Consider the following 20873-nt stretch of genomic DNA (forward strand, 5'->3'; position numbering starts at 1 on the left):
TTCGAATTCCCGTCACATCAAACATGCTTGCCCTTTCAGCCGTGGGGGCATTATAATGTGACGATCAATTTCATTATTAATTGGTAAAAGAGTAGCCCATGAGTTGATGGTGGGTGGTGATGATTAGCTGCCTTCTCTTTAGTCTTACACTGCTAAATTAGGGACGGCTAGCGCCTAGGAAGGTCGAAATGTTGTTCTCTCCCTATCCAAAAAAAGAAAAAGTGTTAATACTCGTACTAGCCGTTCTGAGATACAACATCGGACACAGCGTAAATGGTATAAAAAGGAATTATATAAACTTAGAAACACATTTATCAAACTCTATGAAATATTTATGTCCTTCCTTAAACAGGATTCCCTTCAGAGTAAGTAAAATTACCTAGCGACAAGAAATGTATTTCTATACATTTAAAACATTATGTTTCATGTACAACTGGGTACCACCATACGACAAGTTGGTATGGATGTGTTGGCGGTAAATAAACTATCGATCCTACATAGACTTCGCCCATAAACAAGGACGGATTTTTTGACAAAGATTTTGAGATGAGTTGTTTTAATTGCTAATGTTAAATGGAGTCTGACTGCTGCTATTTTTTAAATGTTTAGAAGAAATCGATACTATGATAAATGTTATCTTAATACGAGCCATTTGGTCTGTAAACTACCATAAGTTGTGAATTTTGATAGAAACTACAGTTACTGACGTTCTAATCTTTTATGAGACTAAAACACTATTTTTCTTCTCCATATTAAAATATCTGTTTTTCCTCTCAACTACTTTCCATTAACTGACTTTCCCTGAAAACAGATAAATCTTAATTTTATGATACTATCCTTTAATGTTAATTTCAAATCAAATCGACATTAATGTATCTCAAGACAGCTGGTATGGGTATTAAAACTTTTGTTCAAATAAAGTAGAGAACAACATTTCAACCTTCTAAGGCCATCTTCAGGTTAACAAAAAAATAAATTTAAAACAGTTTCAGATGGCCTAAGAAGGTTGAAATGTTGGTCTCTACTTTATTTTAATAACAGTTAATACCTATACCAGCCGTCTTGAGATACATTTTTACTTCAAGTGAGTTTTTCGTCAGCACGAATTACTTCTGTTGAAGAAAGCCTCTTCATTTTCAATGATCACATAGCACTGAGTAATAACATCAGCTTCTTTCTGATGTAGTCAGTTCTGGAGGTTCAGTGTTTTCGCTCACCAGTGGCACAGCGGTATGGCTGCAAACTTACAACGCTGGAATCTGGGTTTCGATACCTGTGGTAGGCAGGACACAGATAGTCCATTGTGTTGCTTTGTGCTAAACTTCAAATAAACCTCAGTGTCTTTATTTGATATTTATTACTATTTTAAAGATACGGTGTTTCTTCTTGTATCTAAGCCTTTGTCTACAACTTACTCTTTACAATGACATCCATTAAGCACGTGTATGCCGCGTGTTTTATTGTACGTACCATTATATTGTAATTGTTTAAATCTGATTTATCTAAACTTCCGATTAAATACGAAATCTTACTCAATGTAATGTTGGTTCCTGAAATTTTAATATTATGAACTACTGTAATTTACTTTTCTTTTTTGAGATATTAACGCAGACGATGGAATTTATGGACATTTTGAAACATCAGTATTAAAGACGTTTTTTAGTATTACAAAGTTTTTAATATTTCTTACAAAACTTCGTTTTCCACCTGATGAATCAGCTACACATACTATATATTCTTTTGATTCATCAGTTTTCTTATTGCTCAGATAAACGTCATTTATTTGATTTATTCGAATCCCCGTCACACCAAATATGCTTGCTCTTTCAGCCGTGGGGGCGTTACAATGTACGGTCAGTCCAACTAGTCTTACACTGATAAATTAGGGACGGCTAGCGCCTATAGCCCTCATGTAGCTTTGCGCGAAATACAAAAACAAACATACGCAGGCAACCTTTTTCCAAAGTTAAGTTACGTTTTTAGAAAAACAAAATTTTCTTAACCTGACAATTTAGAAAGACAAGATCTCTATTTGTAAGTTTCTCTTATATAAAGAAATTAATAACTATATTTGGTTGAAAAAATAACATTAAATGTGATCTAAAAATAATGTAGCGTATGTTTGAAATTATTCATACATTACCCAAAGCAGAATTACTGTAACAAACAATATCACTTACAGTTTCCTGACTTGCGAGGTCTGTATCGACAAACTGCAGTTTATAACAACATGCAAGAGCTGTAAACCAACAAAACCGAGTTCAGCCGAATCAGTTGCTTTTCTGTTGCTTTCAAGTAATCTTTGTACTTGAAGCCAATGCAGCGCCCTCTAGCATTGTCGTGTGAAATCAGTGTTTATTTCAACAAATCGGCAGTTTTGAAGAATAATGTTGTTTCTTGAGATGTAACCTAAGATACAACGTTGTTTTACTCTAATAGTAATAGAGGTCTTTAACCACAAAGCTAAACATTGACCTATCAGTTATGTGCCCGCCACGGATTTCGAAATGTGGTGTTTAGCTTTATAATCCTTCAAATTTACATCTGAACGACTTGGGGGAGGAGAGATTTATTGGTAAACCTATGTTATGCTTACAGGGGAATCTATTTAATTTAAAAATATCATAATCAATCTATATTTTAATGTAATAATTCGGATGGGAAGCTTCTTTATACGTTTTAATCTGGATTTCGTATAATTACTTTAACATTATTGTCTTTATCACAACAACAGTTTTCAGTGTAGCTGTAATATGTTAATACCCTTAGATACAAAGAAAAATTAACCATAGATACAAATGTTCGTTTTATTTGAATGATGTTAGACAGTTTTAATATTTCAAGTTCTACTTTATGTCGTACAAGGATATTTTATTTCTCTCATCTTGTCACTGAAGAGTAGTTTTCCATGAGAAATTCCAGTTATGAGAATGTGACTTTTGTGGGAGGTTAATTGGTTTGTTTTGAAATTTGCGCAAAGCTACACGAGAATTTTGTGCTCTACTCGCCCCTAATTTAGCAGTGCAAGACTAGAAGGAAGGCAGTTAGTCATCACCACCCAACGCCAAATCTTGGGCTAATTTTTTACTAACAGATAGTAGTGCTGACCATCACTTTATAAAGCTTCCACGGCTGAAAGGAAGAACAAGTTTAGTGTGACGTGGATTTGAAACCGCGACCCTTAATTCAGATTACGAGTTGTGCGTTTTAACCACCTGACCATCTAAACTTACTGTTGACCTCTGAGCGAGAAATATATTGATATATTTCATGCCGCTATCGACCTAGAGTATGAATAAATCTCAGTTTTAGTGCATTTAAAAGAAGATAATTAATTGAGACCTTTTATATTTATATATAACTGTAATTAGGCCTAAAGCGTCCGATTGATAATCTCGGTTTGAACCTCTGTCACCAAACATGCTTGGTCTTTCAGGAGTGCGGGTGTTATAATGTATCAGCCAATCCTACTGTGCGTTGATATAAAAGCAGTCTTGGAGTTAGCGGGAGTAGCGTTGACTAACTACCTTTCCTATAGTCTGTCACTGTTAAATTAGGGACGACTAGCATCAACCTCTTCTGATCTCACTTATAATAGCTTTCTTTTCTATAACATAGCACACTAATGAAAAGGGTTTGGTCTGTTACTAATGCTTCATGGGCCATATTGCATGCTGAGCCATTCCCAGCACTTTGGACAGAGTGAGTCACTTCCACACAAGTGACAATAGTACGTGTCTTGAATGTGTTCCACATCCGAATGGTTTATAATTAAAATGTATTAAAAAACAAAAAAACATATAGCTTTTATACTAACGATTTGAAATGATTAAAATAACATTTATCATAGTTTCGATTTCTTCAACGACTTCACGTCTCGAAAATCCAAAACTTAGCAGCAGTCAGACTCCATTTAACATTAGCAATTAAAACAACTCATCTCAAAATCTTTTGTCACAAAATACGTCCTTGTTTATGGGCGAAGTCTATGTAGAATCTATAGTTTATTTACCGCCAACACATCCATACCAACTTGTCGTATGGTGGTACCCAGTTGTACATGAAACATAATGTTTTAAATGTATAGAAATACATTTCTTGTCGCTAGGTACTTTTACTTACTCTGAAGGGAATCCTGTTTAAGGAAGGACATAAATATTTCATAGAATTTGATAAATGTGTTTTTAAGTTTATATAATTCCTTTATATACCATTTACGCTGTGTCCGATGTTGTATCTCAGAACGGCTAGTACGAGTATTAACACTTTTTCTTTTTTTGGATAGGGAGAGAACAATATTTCGACCTTCCTAGGCGCTAGCCGTCCCTAATTTAGCAGTGTAAGACTAAAGAGAAGGCAGCTAATCATCACCACCCACTACCAACTATTGGGCTAGTCTTTTACCAATTAATAGTAAAATTGACCGTCACATTATAATTCCCCCACGGCTGAAAGGGCGAGCATGTTTGATGCAACGGGAATTCGAACCCGCTACTCTCAGATTCGGAGCCGAACGCCTTAACTCACCTGGCTATGACAGGCCACCCATCCTACGTCATCTTCAGACTAAGAAAGAGAGAGTTTGCAAGTTACCGTTGCCAGACACGTCTTAGGTACGAGAGTATAAACAGGTAAGGAATTGTAGGAGCGTTGAAGTTGAATGTTAGGTTATTAATTAGTATAGGAATAAAGGTGTTCCCTTATATTGGTATAATTTTGGTTTTATTTGCTGCATAAGTAGGTCTTCTTTGGTTTTGCGTTTGTTTATATTTGTTTCCCTACTTAGTATCTGGGTTTTTTTTTATGGTTATATTGTGTTTATTTGATTTGCAGTGTTTTGTTATTAAGGTGGATAAAAAACTGTCATGAGTGTAAAAAGCAGAGAATAATAATAAATAATTTCACGTCTGACTGTGTGATAGTTACAATTGGTGTGCCTCTGGGCTCTGTGCTGGGTCCTCTGCTGTTTATGACTGGTAAATATTTACAGATAACTTTAAGCTTTTTGGGTTGGGTAACTGTACCAAAGATGCTGCAGACTTATAGGGAGATAATTTGATGCATGAGTCAATACATAACAGATAATATATCTCAGAATGGCTGGTATGGATATTGACACTTTTATTGATAAAGAGAGAACAACGTTTCTACCTTCTTAGATCATCTTCAGTTTAACAAGGAGAGTTTGAAACTGATTGTTGCTGGACATATCTTAGGGACGAGAGTATAAACGGGTATTGGATTGTAGTGGCGTTGTAGTTGGATGTTAGGTTATTAATCAGTATAGTTATTAATGTCTTCCTTTATATTGGTTTAATTTTGGTTTTAGTTGCTGTATAAGTAGGGCTACTTTGATTTTGCATTTGTTTCCCGACTTACTATTTGGGAGTTTTCCACGGTTATGTTGTGTTTATTTGATTTGCAGTGTTTTTCTGCTTATTTTTCCAATACAGAAGTCGTGGCAGTTGTTACATTGTATTTGATAAATTATGCTGGTGTGTTTGTCAGTGTAGTTTTACGTAGTATGAACTTTAGTTTTGTTCCTGGTTTTTGAATAAATTTGGTGTTTACTGGAATGTTGTGTTTTGCTATAAGTTTTTTCCAAATGTTGGTCATTTTTTGCTGATCTTGGGAACAGGTGGTATGCAGCAGTATAAGGTTTTGTTGTTTGTTGTATTTTGGGATACAATTTTATTGGGTGAGAATAGTTTTGTGGCTGTGTTTATTTGGTTTCTTAATATGGTGAATATTTGTTATGCTTCATGCGCTGAGTCCTAGAGAATGTATAATCCGGTGTGGATGATTTTTCTGTGGATTTCTGTTTTGAATTGTGTATCAGTTATAGGAATCTTGAGGTTAAGAAGTGTTATTGGTTAGTTTTTACCTGTTCACAGGTGAACTTAATATTGGGGTGTATCGAGTTAACGTGATTGAAAAAAGTTTTATTTCAAGTGGGTTTCTCGTCATCAAGAATGTGTCCCATATTGTTTTCTCCGTCACACCTAACATACTCGCCCTCTCAGGAGTGGGGCATTATAATTATCGGCTAATCCTACTATTCGTTTGTAAAAGAATAGTCCAAGAGTTGATGGTGGATGGTGATAACTAACTGCCTTCTCTCTTTCTTCTCACACTGCTAAAGTAGGGACGACTAACGCAGATAACGTTCGTGTAGGTTGGCGCGAAATTTCTAAACAAACAAACCGATATTGTTTATTTTTCGATTTGTTATGATTTAGAGATAAAAGTAAAGAGAAACATATGAACTTAAAAATTCTATTGTTTTTCAGGACACTTTTAAAGACACAATTAGTCAACATTTTACCTCAAATACAAACATCAAGATGATATTGTACATTCTTCGACCATTTGCAAACGCGTCTGTAAGAACAGCCCATAACGGAGATTCCCTTCTTTCTGAACTTATAATTTTCATATCGGGTCTTTCAAGTATTGTATCATCTGGTAAGTAATAATTGTAATGGATGTTGTGTGTCAATATATCGAAACTTTCTTCAAACCCAATTCATAGATGTTCCGTAATTCACAAAATGTATCCTACAATGTCTTTGTCAATATTAAAGTCGGATGTAGTCTCTGTCTTTCAACAAGGGTCTATCACTTATTATATTGTTGAGACAACATGTAGCTTGCACCTGACTTTGCAATGTCATTCGCTGACAGCGGGTCAGCTTGTATCCACTGTTAGAACGGAGTGCAATGCCTCCACCTGATTGGCTGCCTGGATACCCTAAATTAAATTACCAAGCCAAACAATCCAAATCTGTTTAGCAGATGTTAGTAAACCTTTTAGGAATGAGGTTGATGTATATACACTGCTGTCCAAAGTCTTAAATCCAATGAGCATAAAGAAAAAAATTTGCATTTTGCGTTGTTAAACTCAACCACTTATTTGAGTAGGGCTTCGAAAGATGAAAATAAGAAAAGGAAAAATAAAAATAAAAAACTTTTTTGGCATTTAATAGGGCAAATGTGAACACTATGAAATTAACCTAAATACTAGATGGTCAAAAGTTTAAAACCATGCCATAAAGAAGTCCTAAACAGTATAGGAAATGCCCAGCAAGAGGTCTCAGTAGTGAGTTGTACGGCCGTCATTTCGAATACCTTCAAACATTCGCTTTGGCATGGTCGATATAAGCGTTTGCAGAAGGCTAGCTGGAATGGTATTCCAAGTGATGAAGATGGCTTCACGTAGATCATGCACTGTTTTGAATTGTCGTCCATTTCTATAGACTTTCCTTGCCATCCACCCTCAAACATTTTCAATTGGGTTCAGTTCGGACGAACACGCTGGATGGTTCAAAGGAGTCACGTTATTCGCAATGAAAAATCCTTTGTTCTGCGGGCATTGTAGATTGCAGCGTTGTCCTGCTGAAAGAGCCAGTCATTTCCACACAAGCGAGGCCTTCAGCCATTAAGGATGCTCTCTCCAATATGCCAATATAGCCTGCTGCTGTTTGACGCCCCTGTATAACTTGAAGCTCCACTGTTCCATGGAAGGAGAAACCATCCCAGATCATGATGGAACCTCCTCCACTGTGTCGTGTAGAAAATGTCTCCGGTGGGATATCCTTATCGTGCCAGTAACGTTGGAAGCCATCCATCCAGTTAATTTTTTTATCATCAGAGAACAAAATCTTCTTCCACTTTTCCACGTCCCATGTTTGGTGATTCTCAGCAAAGTTTAACCAAGCTGTTTCGTGGTGTAGAAGAAGGCGTGGCCTTTTAAGAAGTTTATGGTATTTAAAGCCTTTCTCTAGTAAATGCCGTCTTATTGTTCTTGAGCTGCATTCTGCGTTTGTGAGGGCCTTAATCTGGTTCGACGATCGGCTAGTTTCTTGCCTGACAACCCGTCGAATTTTCCTGCTCAACGCCAGCGAAATTTTCTTGGGCCGATCACTTGAAGTTTTCATTTCAAGACCTCAGGGTCTTTTAAGAAATTTACAACAGCATTTTTACTGGGGTTCCTCAAACCTTTGTGTGGTATCATACAAATTTCCATATGTTTAGTTTTTCCATTTAGTAAGTAGCGTTTGATTTTGCCAATATAGAAGGCCTTACAGTCTCGAAACTGTAAAAATATACAAGCCAAGAACAAAGGGAAGATAGAAAATAGTTTTTAGTTCAGAAAAATTGCTAATGTGCGACGTAGGTTTAAAACTAATCTGAAATCATCTTGAGGTAGTAACAATGAATTATGCATATAATTTGAGTTTTTTGGTCATTTTTGTTTACCAATGTATGGAAGAGAAGAGTATATAGTAAATTGGGGCACAGTTAGTACATTTGGGAATTTCTTAGAGATATTAGTAAGTTTTTGTAATACATGCTGCAGGTAGCCTTTGCGTTTTAAAGTGTCCTGTATGAGAGAAATTTCAGTGTAAATTAAACTGCGTAGATCATAGTACGAAATTACTAAGCTAAACGAGTATCTTTTAAGAGGTGATGTAAGATCAATATAAGACTGAATATATAATTGAGATAAACAACCATATATAAAATGACAGAAAAGTGTCTAGATATAGTCTTCAAGAAGACTCAACGAGAATGGAATATTTGGTCGTATATCAGTTAAAAAACCTTTACGTTGATCTCTGAATTTTGTCAGAAGACTGAAACTTGCTAAAAAGTACAAATACTGGACTGCTGATGATTGGAAAAGGATAATGTAGACGGACAAGCTCAAGTTTGAAATAATTGGTTCAAAGCATAAATTGTACGTCTGATGGAAGAAAGGCGATAGATACTTACTCCAATGCATATCATCTACCATGAAGTATGAGGAAAACAATGTTAGGGTTGGAGTGGTTCTGCTGAGGCAACAGGAGATATTTGCAAAATAGATGGAAAATAATGGACCAGTACAAGTACCATTAGATACTGATCCACCAAAGTATACCCAGTGGTTTGCGTATTATTGGTAAGGAATTCTACTATCAAGAAGATAATGACCCTAAACACTCACCCAACCTATGCAGAAATTACATAGCTTAGAAAGAAGCTGTTGCAGTCATTTAACCGATCTCAATCCACTTGAGCACATCTGGAATTTGACAGATCAAAATCTTGACAAATCAAAAGTTACTTCCAAAGAAATTTTACGTAATTGTATTGAAGACATTTGGAATAAAATCTCAAAGGACACTTTGATTAAATATATTGTAAGAACGCTTGAAAGATTGTCTGCAGGGGAGATACACAGCATATTGACTGTTTGCTGAACCCAAGCACTTCCACTGAGTTTCTTTTGTACTGGATACGAAAATTAATATAATTTTGATGTTTTTCCTGTGATTTACTTTCAGAAGCCTTAAATCAGATTTCTTTATTTTGTTCTAACACTTTTAAAAGAAAGCTTTACAGATATACAAATGATAAGGGTTGGATTTAAGTTTTTAAAATAATTTTAGTTTGGCTTAGAGGATGAGACAACCGAGATGAGCCTAAAGGTCTCTTGTTGTTCCTAAACGTTATGTTGTTATGTTTGTTCAGTACTGTTCTATAATAAAAATGCACTTGGTTGTTTATTTTATACAGCATATAGAAAAGGACGGTATTGCTCTTAAATACTGAGGATTTAGCATATTATTGATGTTTTTTAAATGCAAATTAATATAGTGATAAGAGAATCACTAATGGATTTCAAAACCGCGCTTCTGGTATTAAATTAAGATTGAATTATCTTGCTTATTATGAACCAGCATATTAAGGAAGTTTTGCTACTATTTTGTATTTTGAATTTTTTATCTATGACAAAACTGTTTGTCCCTACCTATAATTTTCAGTCGGTGTAAATAAAGTCAGTCAGCAACAACCTACTATCCATAATCAGTACTAAGGATTGACTGTCAATCTTATAACGTTCCCAGAGCTTAAAAATTTGTCACTGGGTCAACCCGCGTCGTTATGACGTGAAACAATGGTGACAATAAGTACTTCTAAAATAGGGTTTGCTATTAAAAGACATGAAATAGTAATTATAGTACAACTAAGACACGGATATTTGATACGAATGCTGAAACAAAAAGAATTAAAGAAACACAGACATCTGATTATAAGATAATAAAAATAAAACCATAATATAATTCTGTTTTTGAAATTTGCTCAAAGCTACTCGAGAGCTATTTGCGCTACCCGTCCTTATTTTAGTAGTGTAAGACTAGAGGGAAAACAGATAGTCATCACCACCCACCGCCAACTCTTGGGCTACTCTTTTACCAACAAATAGTGGGATTGACCGTAACATTATAACGCCCCCACAGCTGGGAGGGCGAGCATGTTTAGCACGACTCGGGCGCGAACCCGCGACCCTCGGATTACGAGTCGCGCGTATTACGCGCTTGGCCATGTCGGGCCAATAAAAATTATATTTTGGTAATTATTTTATGAGTTTCATATGCTCTCAGCTCCTCGGAAAGTTAAATCTCACTCAACTTTTTGTACAATGGGTTTTATAATAGTTTTAATTCTCTAAGTATAATTCTCATACATAAAAACACACAAATGTAAATAAAATATTTAATTTAAAATAATTTAAGTGTAAAAGAATGTTAACTTTTTAATTGATAGGTGTCCAAGTTTTTATTTGTGTGGCGGCAAGGTTGTATGAAAAGTGTGAATATAAATATTAAATATTTAAAATGTATTTAAAGTAATTATTGAAAAACAAAAGTATACATTTTATGACCATTGTATTTATGCTTCGGTTTAGCAGAAGAAAAGTTAAATCTTCTGTGTTACGGTGCTTCTTTCATTTTTTAAACAATCAGCAGGAATTGCCACTATATCATGTTAATTTAAGCCTGAAAACTAATGACAATTTGGAGCGTGACTGACTGAGTAAGTTAATTTGGGGTCTACACTTTATTATAGTTACTTTATAGAACGAAGTTTTATAGTTGAAGAAGAATAACATTAACAGATCCATGCACTTAAGAAAAGGCATGTTAGCAAGTACTATTAACTCGACTGTGGTGGTAAATTAAAACCAGTGTTTAACCTTTTTTCACTGACCCGTTTGAGAATCTAATTTGAAAGCTATGAATCCCCTCCCCAGAAAAAATCACATAAATACATACACAGAAAATAATGGAGGAATAAAATAAATATTTTTGCCCCCAGTTTACTGACTCCTTGAAGCCCTTTCATGGACCACCAGTTAACTGTTATGAACCTTCGATTTAAACAATGGTAGAGGCTGTGATATTAGTAAAATAGGAAACATAATTGACAGAAAACATATATAAGAGGTATAAAATATTAATGTTTTAACATCTAAAAATAGTTGTCACTACTGTAGTGTTGGAAGTGTTAGAAATAAAATTGATGGATTCAAAGCAGTTGTGGAAACTGAGGATTTTGATATTATGGGTATCACTGGGATTTGGTTGGATTTGAACAATTTTTTATCACATTTTTCTTTTGAAATACCAGGTTATGGATTATTTAGTAGAGATAGAGTATTGGAAAAGGGGAGGAATAACTATAAGGAAGGAGTGAATTTCACCTTGTTGAGTTAGAACATATTAAGAAAATAGCACTGGGTTTGAGTGTTTGTGGATTTAAAGGGAAAGCCTTTTAACTATAATTTGTTATAGACCACTAATTCAGAATATGGAATTTTATGAGAAATTATTTAATGAAACAGAATGATAGCTGAAAAAAGATATTACTATGGGATATTTTAATTTCAAGGATATTAATTGGAAATACTTTTCAGTTTGACAGTGAGGGGATAGGTTTTTGAAAATTGTTCAGAACACTACAAGAGAGTGTTAAAGCACTTATATATTAACAGATGTTTCAATATAGAATACAGGAGATAAATATGAATGACAATTATAAACAATGTTGAAAGTGATGTCCGTTGTCATTAATACAGGTCTGGATCCTTCTTATTTTGTTTCTAAACACTGCTATCAGTAGCTGGCTTAAAATGGACTGAATGAATGCTGTTATTGCTGCTTTCAAAGCTGCACAGTGACTTTCTGAACACCCTGTATTAGATTTAATATTAGTATCTGATGTGAACATGATAAAAGTTGAGTTTGGTGAGTGCTTAAGTACAAGTGACCATTGCATTATTAGGTTGGGGTTTTACTTCATGTAGAATTTAAGAAAAGAGTACCCCAATTACAAATATCAGAAAAATCCATTTTGGTAGAAAGAGACATGATCTGGCTTCTGTAGTTCATGAAGAGTTGGGAGATCTTGAATATGTGTGGGAAGCATTTAGGAAAAAAAAAAATGCTTACAGAACATGCATATTCACAACAGAAAACAATAGGGCAATGAATCAGAATAAACCAGTGTGGTTTAGTAAAGGTTTAAGAGGTTGTGTGAGGGATAAACATAATGCATTCATGAAATTTAAAATTACTGAAAATAGTAAGAACTTACAGGACTAAGAAATCAAGAGAGTTGGTTAAAAAGAAAATTAAAAGGGCAAGTAATACATGTGAATGAGGGTTGGCTCAAACAGTGGATAAGGAATTCTTTAGAAATATGATGGACAAGCAAAACATGAAGATGGGGATTGAGCCTCTTAAAAAATTATAGCAAAAGGCTGAACTAAGAAGATTATGAGGTGGTAATCTTATTACATTATATGAGTTCTTCAGTTGTTACAAAGAAATATACAGGTATTATGCTTTAGCTAGAACACTTGATGTTTGGGGAATATATTGATGTAAAAGATATTTTAAGTTCTGAAATTGTAAGAAAAAAAATTGGGAAACCTAAGAATTGATAAAACCTCTGGACCACACAACTTTTATCTGAGAAGTTTAAAGAAACTTAGATATTTTTATGTGTGAATACTAGCTAACATTTGTTTATAGGTCATTGAGTCATGGAAGAGTATTAAAAAATTAGAAGTTGGTTAATAGCAGTTCAATATTTAAAGGAGGTGATGAACATTGTCCAGGCAATTATAGGCCATTTAATCTTACATCAGTAGTTGGAAAGGTTTTTGAAAGGATGATTTAAGATGTATTGCAGAATCACTTAAAGCAGTTTGATATAGTGTCAGAGAGCCAGCATGGCTTCAGTAAGGGAAAATCTTTAATTATGATAAGAAACCCACTTGAAGTAAAAAATGTATTCTCAAGAAGGTTGATATGGGTGTTGAAACTTTGATTAAAATAAAGTACAGGTGACCTAAGGACGTTGAAAGGTTGTTTTGTACTTTGGTTAAACAAGACTTTTCCTTTAATTAAAATAATCTTCTGGTCTAATTTGAGGATGTAACTGAGAGGGTTGATGAAAGAAGAATTTTGAATTTGGTTCACTTGATTTTCAGAAAGCATTTGATAAGGTACCTCGTAAAAGACTTGTTACAAAAATTAAGTCTGTGGATGTGAGGAAAATGTTATTAAGTTTGATAGAAAACTATCATGAGTGTAGAAAGCACAGAATAGTAATAAGTAGCTTCAGGTCTGACTGTGTGATAGTTACAACTGGTGTGCTTCTGGGCTCTGTGTTGGGTCCTCTGCTGTTTATGACTGGTATTAATGATATGGACTCTGGAATGACTAATAAAAATTTACAGATAACTTTAAGATTTTTGGGTTGGGTAACTGTACCAAAGATGCTGCAGACTTACAGAAAGATAATTTGATGCATTGAGTCATAACATGACAGATAATGTGTCTCAGAATGGCTGATATGAGTATTAGCACTGTTATTGATAAGGAGAGAACAACACTTTGACCTTCCTGAGTCACCTTCAGGTCAACAAAGAGAGTTTGCAACTGATTGTTACCGGACACATCTTAGGGACGAGAGTATAAATGGTATGGAATTGTAGGAGGCGTTGCAGTTGGATGTTAGGTTATTAATTAGTATAGGAATAAAGGTGTTCCATTCTGAGATGCATTTTTATTTCAAGTGGATTTCACATCATCATGAATAACAGATAATGTTTGTTCATAATTAAGGTGATGCATGTAGATTTTCATAATTCCAATTTAAAAAACTGTGGTTGAAGGAAAAGATGTTGTTGTGATCACAAAATCACTTAAGTCATTTAAATAGTGTATTGTAGCCAGCAGTAAGGCTGATAGGATTTTGGGTAGCATCCATAGTAATATTGAATATAAGACAAGAGATATTGTTTCATTGTATAAATCATTCATACGGCCTTATTTAGAATACTGTACACACTTTAGGGCTCCATTCCTTAACAAAAATATTTAATTGTTGGAGAAGGTTCAGAGAAATACTGTTAGGATAATATACTCTTCAAAAAAAAGAAATGCAAAAGGGATATTTTTGTTATTTTAAAGAGAAATATATGTAATAACGTTACAAGCTCAGAGTATGTGATGTAACACATGTTAAGGCACTGATTGTCAGACCAAAATGACAATAAAAGTTTTGCACTTTGAAAACGGAGGAAAACATCGGATTTTTCGCCAAAACGCATGTGTGTCCAATAAATTTGTTTGAGAGATCTGCATGTTCTGCAAGTGCAACATGTGCAAAATCCCTATAAAAGTGACAGGTTCTCGGTTTCCATAGCTCAGTGTTAAGCGACCGACATGCAATACAGTTACGCCAAGACTGACTGAAGCACAACGCAACAATGCCATTGGTTGCTTGGAAGCAGGCGAATCTCGATCAAATGTTGCCAGAGGTGTGAATGTCCACCCAAGCACCATCACAAGGCTATGGAATCGTCACCAACAACATGGATCAACTTGTGACTGTCCACGATCTGGCAGATCTCATGTGACCACGCCTGCACAAGATCGCAACATCCGGTTACATCGTCTTCGGGACAGGACCACCACTGCAACGTCTACTGCCTTAACCATACCAGGGCTGCGTAGGATTTTCGATCAGACCGTATGCAACCGTCTATGAGATTCTTAGGCCCCATGTGCATCCCATTATGGTGAACGTCAACGACGTTTTTTCAACATGACAACGCCCCTCCTCACACAGCCCGACTCACCACTGACTTCTTGAGACACCACAACATCGATGTTCTTCCCGGGCCCTCCAGATCACCAGATTTAAACCCCATTGAACATCTTTGGGACGAGTTGGACCGACTTCTGCAATGGCGACAGACTCTACCTCAGCTTGCAGGAGCTTTGCAGGCTGAGTGGACAGCCATTCCACAGGATGTGATTCGTCATCTCATTGCTTCCATGAGCAGGAGATGCCAAACAGTTATTGATGCTTACGGGGGGGATACTTGTTATTGACGTTGAGTGACGTTAAACTTCACCTAGTGAGCATGGACTTTGCCTTTGCAGACTTTGGATGTTCAGCAGTTAATGTGCAAAGTTTCACACATGTCATACAGAACTACCCGGAATAAACTTGTTGACAATGTGTCTCGTATTTTGCCTTTTGTGTTTCTTTTTTTGAAGAGTATATATTGGATGTGGATTGTTCTGTGAGGCGAAAATCTCAAAATTTATTTCTCTGGATAGGAGAAAGGTGAAGGAGATTTGATTAAGGTGTTTAACATTATTAAGGGTGTCAGCAATATAGATCTATCAAAGGTTTTTTGTGTATAACAGTGAAAACAATAAGGTAAGCAGTCATAAGTTAAAATTTTGGCAGTACTGGAGATGTTTGCAGTTTAGACAGTATTACTTTCCAAGAGGGTGGTTAGTGTTTGGAATGAGCCTATGAAAGAAATGATGTAAAAATACATGATTAAATACCATAAATTTATACTGACAGATAAGTTGGAATATGTAAAGAACAGTGGAAAAGTTAGGAAATCCAAAAATAGTGAATGAGATACATTTGACATATAATGTTAAGTTAGGGTTTGGGTTCTAAACAAATTCTAATGGCAAGGTTTTCATTGAAAAGCTCAACATAATCTAGGTTTCAAATGTTCTTTTTTTTTTTTTTTATGTTTTTATAAAGGAAAGATAAGTATTCTCAATTCTGAACAATTTATGGGAAGTTTTGGAATTGATTTCAAACATATAGACGTGAATCTCTTGGTATGCAAGTCTCATGTTCAAGAGATTTTGTGTTTTTAAACTCTCACTGTTTTTGACCAAACTACAAGTTGTTATTTATATGATACACTCTACTAAACTAGGTTATCATCTGTATCATGTATTCTGCCAACTGTAGGCTGTTATCCTTATCATGCATTGACAGAATATTGTACCAAGCTGTATGTTTTCAGGTATGTCATATATTTACAAGATATTCTCAGTTATGACTTTTGCTTGAGAAAACATATTTATGCCTATGTTAAGCCACCTGGGTTTATTCATCATAACAACCCTTTTTATAATAGGTGAAACATGCTTCTCCTAAATTAAGAGCCCTTTGTTTTTTTCTGCAAATGTTTGTAGTTTATTATTTTTAAAACTGAACTTTATTAATTTAAGAATATGTAATCATTTAATTTTTTTAATATCCATTTTCTTTATTTTTATAGAAATAATTACAAAATCAACTTAGTGAAACATGGAAGAGAAAAATACAGAACAACTTTCAGAGCTTTCTGGCTTCAAGATTGACAGGTAAGTAGAAGAAAATAAGATTTTGTGTATTATATTTCAGTGTTTTTCAGGTGTGTTTTGAATAATTTTTAATAGCAGAGAAGGCTAAACTAACACCAGTGAAGATAATTGTAAGAAATGTTGGTTACTAATTAGGAAAAAACATTTACATTTTTAATGCTTAAGTGCTTCATTAAATGTTACTACAGTGATTATTGATAAATGAATATATTGTTAAAATGAATGCAAGATCTGTTGAAAGATGCTTATCAGATGATTTAATAAAGTAAAGATTTGTTTTGTAGTCAACATTCATAATGTTTAGGGACAACAAGGGACCTGTTGGTTCATCTTGGCTGTTTCATCCTCTAAACTAGACTAAAAATATTAAATAAATAATTTTATAAATAAAAATCTTAAAGCTAGGCCCTTAACATTCATGCAGTTATCAAGTTAAACTTGCTTAAATATACCTCTACAACATCCAACGCCCAGTCAGTCTGTTAGAAAAATAAAACATTCTTAGTGGAAGATAACTCCAACCTTGCCAAAATTCTCACCAGTAAGTATGGAAAAATGTGATGTATCATCATAATCAATTCCCTTTACAATCCTAAACACCTCAACCAGTTCCCTTTACAATCCTAAACACCTCAACCAGTTCCCTTTACAATCCTAAACACCTCAACCAGTTCCCTTTACACTCTTAAACACCTCAACCAGTTCCCTTTACACTCTTAAACACCTCAACCAGTTCCTTTACACTCTTAAACACCTCAACCAGTTCCTTTACTCTTAAACACCTCAACCAGTTCCTTTACAATCTTAAACACCTCAACCAGTTCCCTTTACAATCCTAAACACCTCAACCAGTTCCCTTTACAATCCTAAACACCTCAACCAGTTCCCTTTACACTCTTAAACACCTCAACCAGTTCCCTTTACAATCTTAAACACCTCAACCAGTTCCCTTTACAATCTTAAACACCTCAACCAGTTCCCTTTACAATCTTAAACACCTCAACCAGTTACCTTCTCAATCTCTCTCTCTCTCTCTCTTTTTTTTTTTTTCAAGGGTAAACAATATCAAAGATCTTGATCTATACTCATATGACATGCCCTCCATTCTAGGCACTAGTGATCCTCCTTTACAACAGTTTAAAGGTGAGGAGCCCAAAGTTGAATACAGTACTCCAAATGTGGCCTACCCAGTAATCTATACAATGAAATTATAACCTCCTTTTACTTCAATATTTTGAAAACCTAAAATCCTATTTCTCTTACCACAAACAACAATACATTGCTTTGATGGTTTAAGAGACTATTACATCAGTATCCCTCACCTTTATTACATGGTTAAGGTTATTCTAATTTGAATTATAATTCAAGTTATGATAACCCACATGCACTATCTTGCACTTATTATAATTTAAAACCAATGCCATTTATTTGTCCAATTCACTAAATTCATTTCACATTTCAAAATCAGCAGTATTTTCTTTACAGTTAGCAATGCCAAAGATTTTAAAGTTATAAGTAAAAATAAGTAATTCAATGACCATTTCTCCATCTATGTAATTTGATGTAAGTCAAAAAGAGCAAAGGTTCTAAGATTGAGCCCTGAGGTAACATGTTTGTGACATTAATCCAGTTTGTCTAAATTCCATTTGTAACAATCTTCTGCCTTTTTTTGTGCTGCTGCTCTGCTATCAAATTTGTGCACTTCTCTCTCACATGTATAAAGATAGTTTTACAAGTATTTTATTTGGCATCTTGTCAGATGCTTTCTAAAAATTCAGATATATCCAAATCTACATGCTTACATTCATCTACAAAACAATTTTTTTCAAAGAATGTTTGAAAATATTTAGAATTGTACTGCATAGTCAATATTAAAGGAAAATCTTGTCCTAAATATCACAGACTAGTTAGTCTTACATCAGTTGTGGGAAATATTTTGGAATGTCTGATAAAAGATGGTTTGCAAAGTCATTTAACAATTTTTATTACCTCTCTTGAAAAGAGGAAGGAAGTTAGGTAGCTTCCAATCCATTGACACCTTCCCATTATTCAAGAATTTACAAAAGAAATAGTTGCAGTGGCTTACATGGTCAATCCCTAACCTTTTTTGAAACCCTTGGGGAAATATCATATAGTCTAAAAGCCTTATCATTCATTTGTCTTATTTATTTCTTGTTAATGAGTTCAGAATTAATGCAGTTATCTTCTTTGCACTTGTTTCTATCTCTCAACTATTCAAGATGATGAACTCTGCTCAAAAGTTGATTAATTAAAAACTAAAGGAAAAGTTGAATAACTTGGTCATCTCATAATCATCAAATACAAGCTTTCCTATATAATTCCTCAAGATAACCCATTTGTGACATTAATCCAGTTTGGCTGACCTCTATTTGTAACAACTTTCTGCTTTCTTCCATCTCGCCACTCTTCTATATAATTTGTTCACTTATCTCACACACCTATAGAGAGAGTTTTCCCAACCATTTTATGTGGCATTTTGTCAAATGCTTTCTGAAAATCCAGATATAACAAATCTACACTCTTTCCTCAAGAGGTGATTCAAAACTTTGTCCCAGCAGGCCATTGAAGCTGTGATTATCTTTCTCTTGTTTATTTATTCCAAATTGTGTGTTGTTTCCAAAAGAACCAGATACTGGCAGTCTATCATAAATTTGTCCTGCCTCAAACAATTTCTCCATCTCCCAGGTTTTACTATGGATTCATTTGTAACCCTCAGGTGGGCGTTTTCTTCAGGTTTATGGGCGATCAAGATGGACATTGTGAATGCTTACTTACATATTCCAGTTGGTTGGCAATTGCAACCATATCTTTGGGGTGAGATATTAGTTTTGTATCTAACTTTTGGGTTTGCAACAGTCTCATATGTTTTTGTCAGGTGGTGTGAGCTTTTGCTCATCATCTCCATGTTTCGGGATGTGTTTTTATTATTATATGGATAACTGGTTGCTGTTTGCTTGTTTCAAACAGGAGTTTGCCCATCATACCCTTCAGCTGTTCTGGGAGGCAGCTCTAGTGAGTTGGTTAATCAAATTGGAGAAGTCTCTCTTTCAACCTACCCAGTATCTGATATATTTGGGTGTTTTTTCAACACACATCCCAGTCCGACTTTGACTTTATTAATGGAGCTATCAATTTACCATGTTCTTATTGCTCCATTTTTTACAGCTTTTAAGGATCTATCTTTGGGGATGTGGTCTTGCATGGGCTCATATTACCTTTTCTTATACCATAGTCAGTAATCTGTACTGATGGTTTGACAGGACCCACACTTTGGAAGGTATCCAGGCTTTCTCCTCCTCGTTTGGGGTTACATTTTTTCTGGATGTTTCCTTTTGGGAATGGAGGTGTAGGTCAATCAGCATGAACCTTCTGGGGGTTGGTTTGTGGCCAAGAAGCTTTATTGTGTCAATACTCTGAAGCATCCAGCTGTACATTGATCATTTTCTCCATCTTGCCAGCCATCATCTGGTAATAATTCATGCTGACAATTCCACGGTTGTTGCTTATCTCAATCATCAAAATGACACCTATTCTTGATCTATTTATTTTCATATGTTAGGTCTTTTCTGGACCTATACTCAAGATATCTTTATCATTGCCTCTCATGTTCCAGGTGATTTCAATCGTTTTGTGGGTCATCATCCTTTTTCAGATAAAGCCTCTTCAGTGGAGCAGCCTCTTTGTTTTTTGTTTTATGTTAACCTTCCCTTCATTGAAAGTTTATCACTGTAAAAGAAATGTTTTCCTGGTGAGTTTTCACCTAATTGTATTACTGTTCCTCATATTTATAAGTCTCTTCCTTGGCTTTTCAATTGGGGATCCTCTGTCTCTTCAATTTTTGGTTATTGAGCAGCTTTATCTCACACCTTTTGTTTTTCTAAATACTGTAGTATTTACTTCTACACTCTCCCTGTTGATATATTCATTTTGGATTCATCATATTTTATGATGGGCTGTCCTTCTGGACTGGGATGTTAATGTGATTCTCTATTTTGTCACTTTGCCACCATTCAAACCACTTTTAACTTTTCCCTTGAGACTTATTTCCTTCTACAATTAGCCTTTGGGGATCAGTGATTTTATTTATTAGCCATTTGTAAAAAACTACACTGACAAACACAACACCAACATCATTTATAAAATACAATGTGATAACTGCCACAACTTCTATGTTGGAGAAACAAGTAGATAAATGGAAACCAGATTCAAAGAACACAAAAAGTCACCTTCACATCTTTTTTGAACACTGCAAGTCAAATGCAACATAATCATAGAAAACACCCAAATATTAAATAAAGAAACAAACATAAACAAACGCAAAAT

At 34.8% G+C, this 20873-nt stretch overlaps 1 protein-coding gene and 1 long non-coding RNA gene across 7 annotated transcripts in view; one reads left to right on the plus strand and one right to left on the minus strand.

Annotated features, from left to right (window-relative positions):
* LOC143243222 (uncharacterized) overlaps nucleotides 1-2275 on the minus strand; it is a 29478-nt gene extending 27203 nt beyond the window's left edge. For all 3 annotated transcript variants that reach the window (XR_013024235.1, XR_013024233.1, XR_013024234.1), the window contains exon 1: nucleotides 2181-2275. This is a non-coding gene — a long non-coding RNA (uncharacterized LOC143243222). The remainder of the gene's footprint in view (nucleotides 1-2180) is intronic.
* An 8267-nt stretch (nucleotides 2276-10542) lies between these two features.
* LOC143243218 (uncharacterized) overlaps nucleotides 10543-20873 on the plus strand; it is a 33189-nt gene continuing 22858 nt past the window's right edge. For 2 of the 4 annotated variants that reach the window (XR_013024206.1, XM_076487052.1), the window contains exons 1-2: nucleotides 10579-10863; nucleotides 16445-16529. Coding sequence is in view for 2 of the 4 variants with exons in the window: in XM_076487052.1 (XP_076343167.1) it covers nucleotides 16474-16529 (56 nt within the window). In the remaining 2 variants the exon portion in view is untranslated. Of the gene's footprint in view, nucleotides 10864-16444; nucleotides 16530-20873 lie in introns of all 4 variants that reach the window. The other 2 variants (XR_013024207.1, XM_076487053.1) reach the window with 2 other exon arrangements.

The sequence above is a fragment of the Tachypleus tridentatus genome, unplaced genomic scaffold (assembly GCF_004210375.1).
Source record: "Tachypleus tridentatus isolate NWPU-2018 unplaced genomic scaffold, ASM421037v1 Hic_cluster_2, whole genome shotgun sequence".
Taxonomy (NCBI): domain Eukaryota; kingdom Metazoa; phylum Arthropoda; class Merostomata; order Xiphosura; family Limulidae; genus Tachypleus; species Tachypleus tridentatus.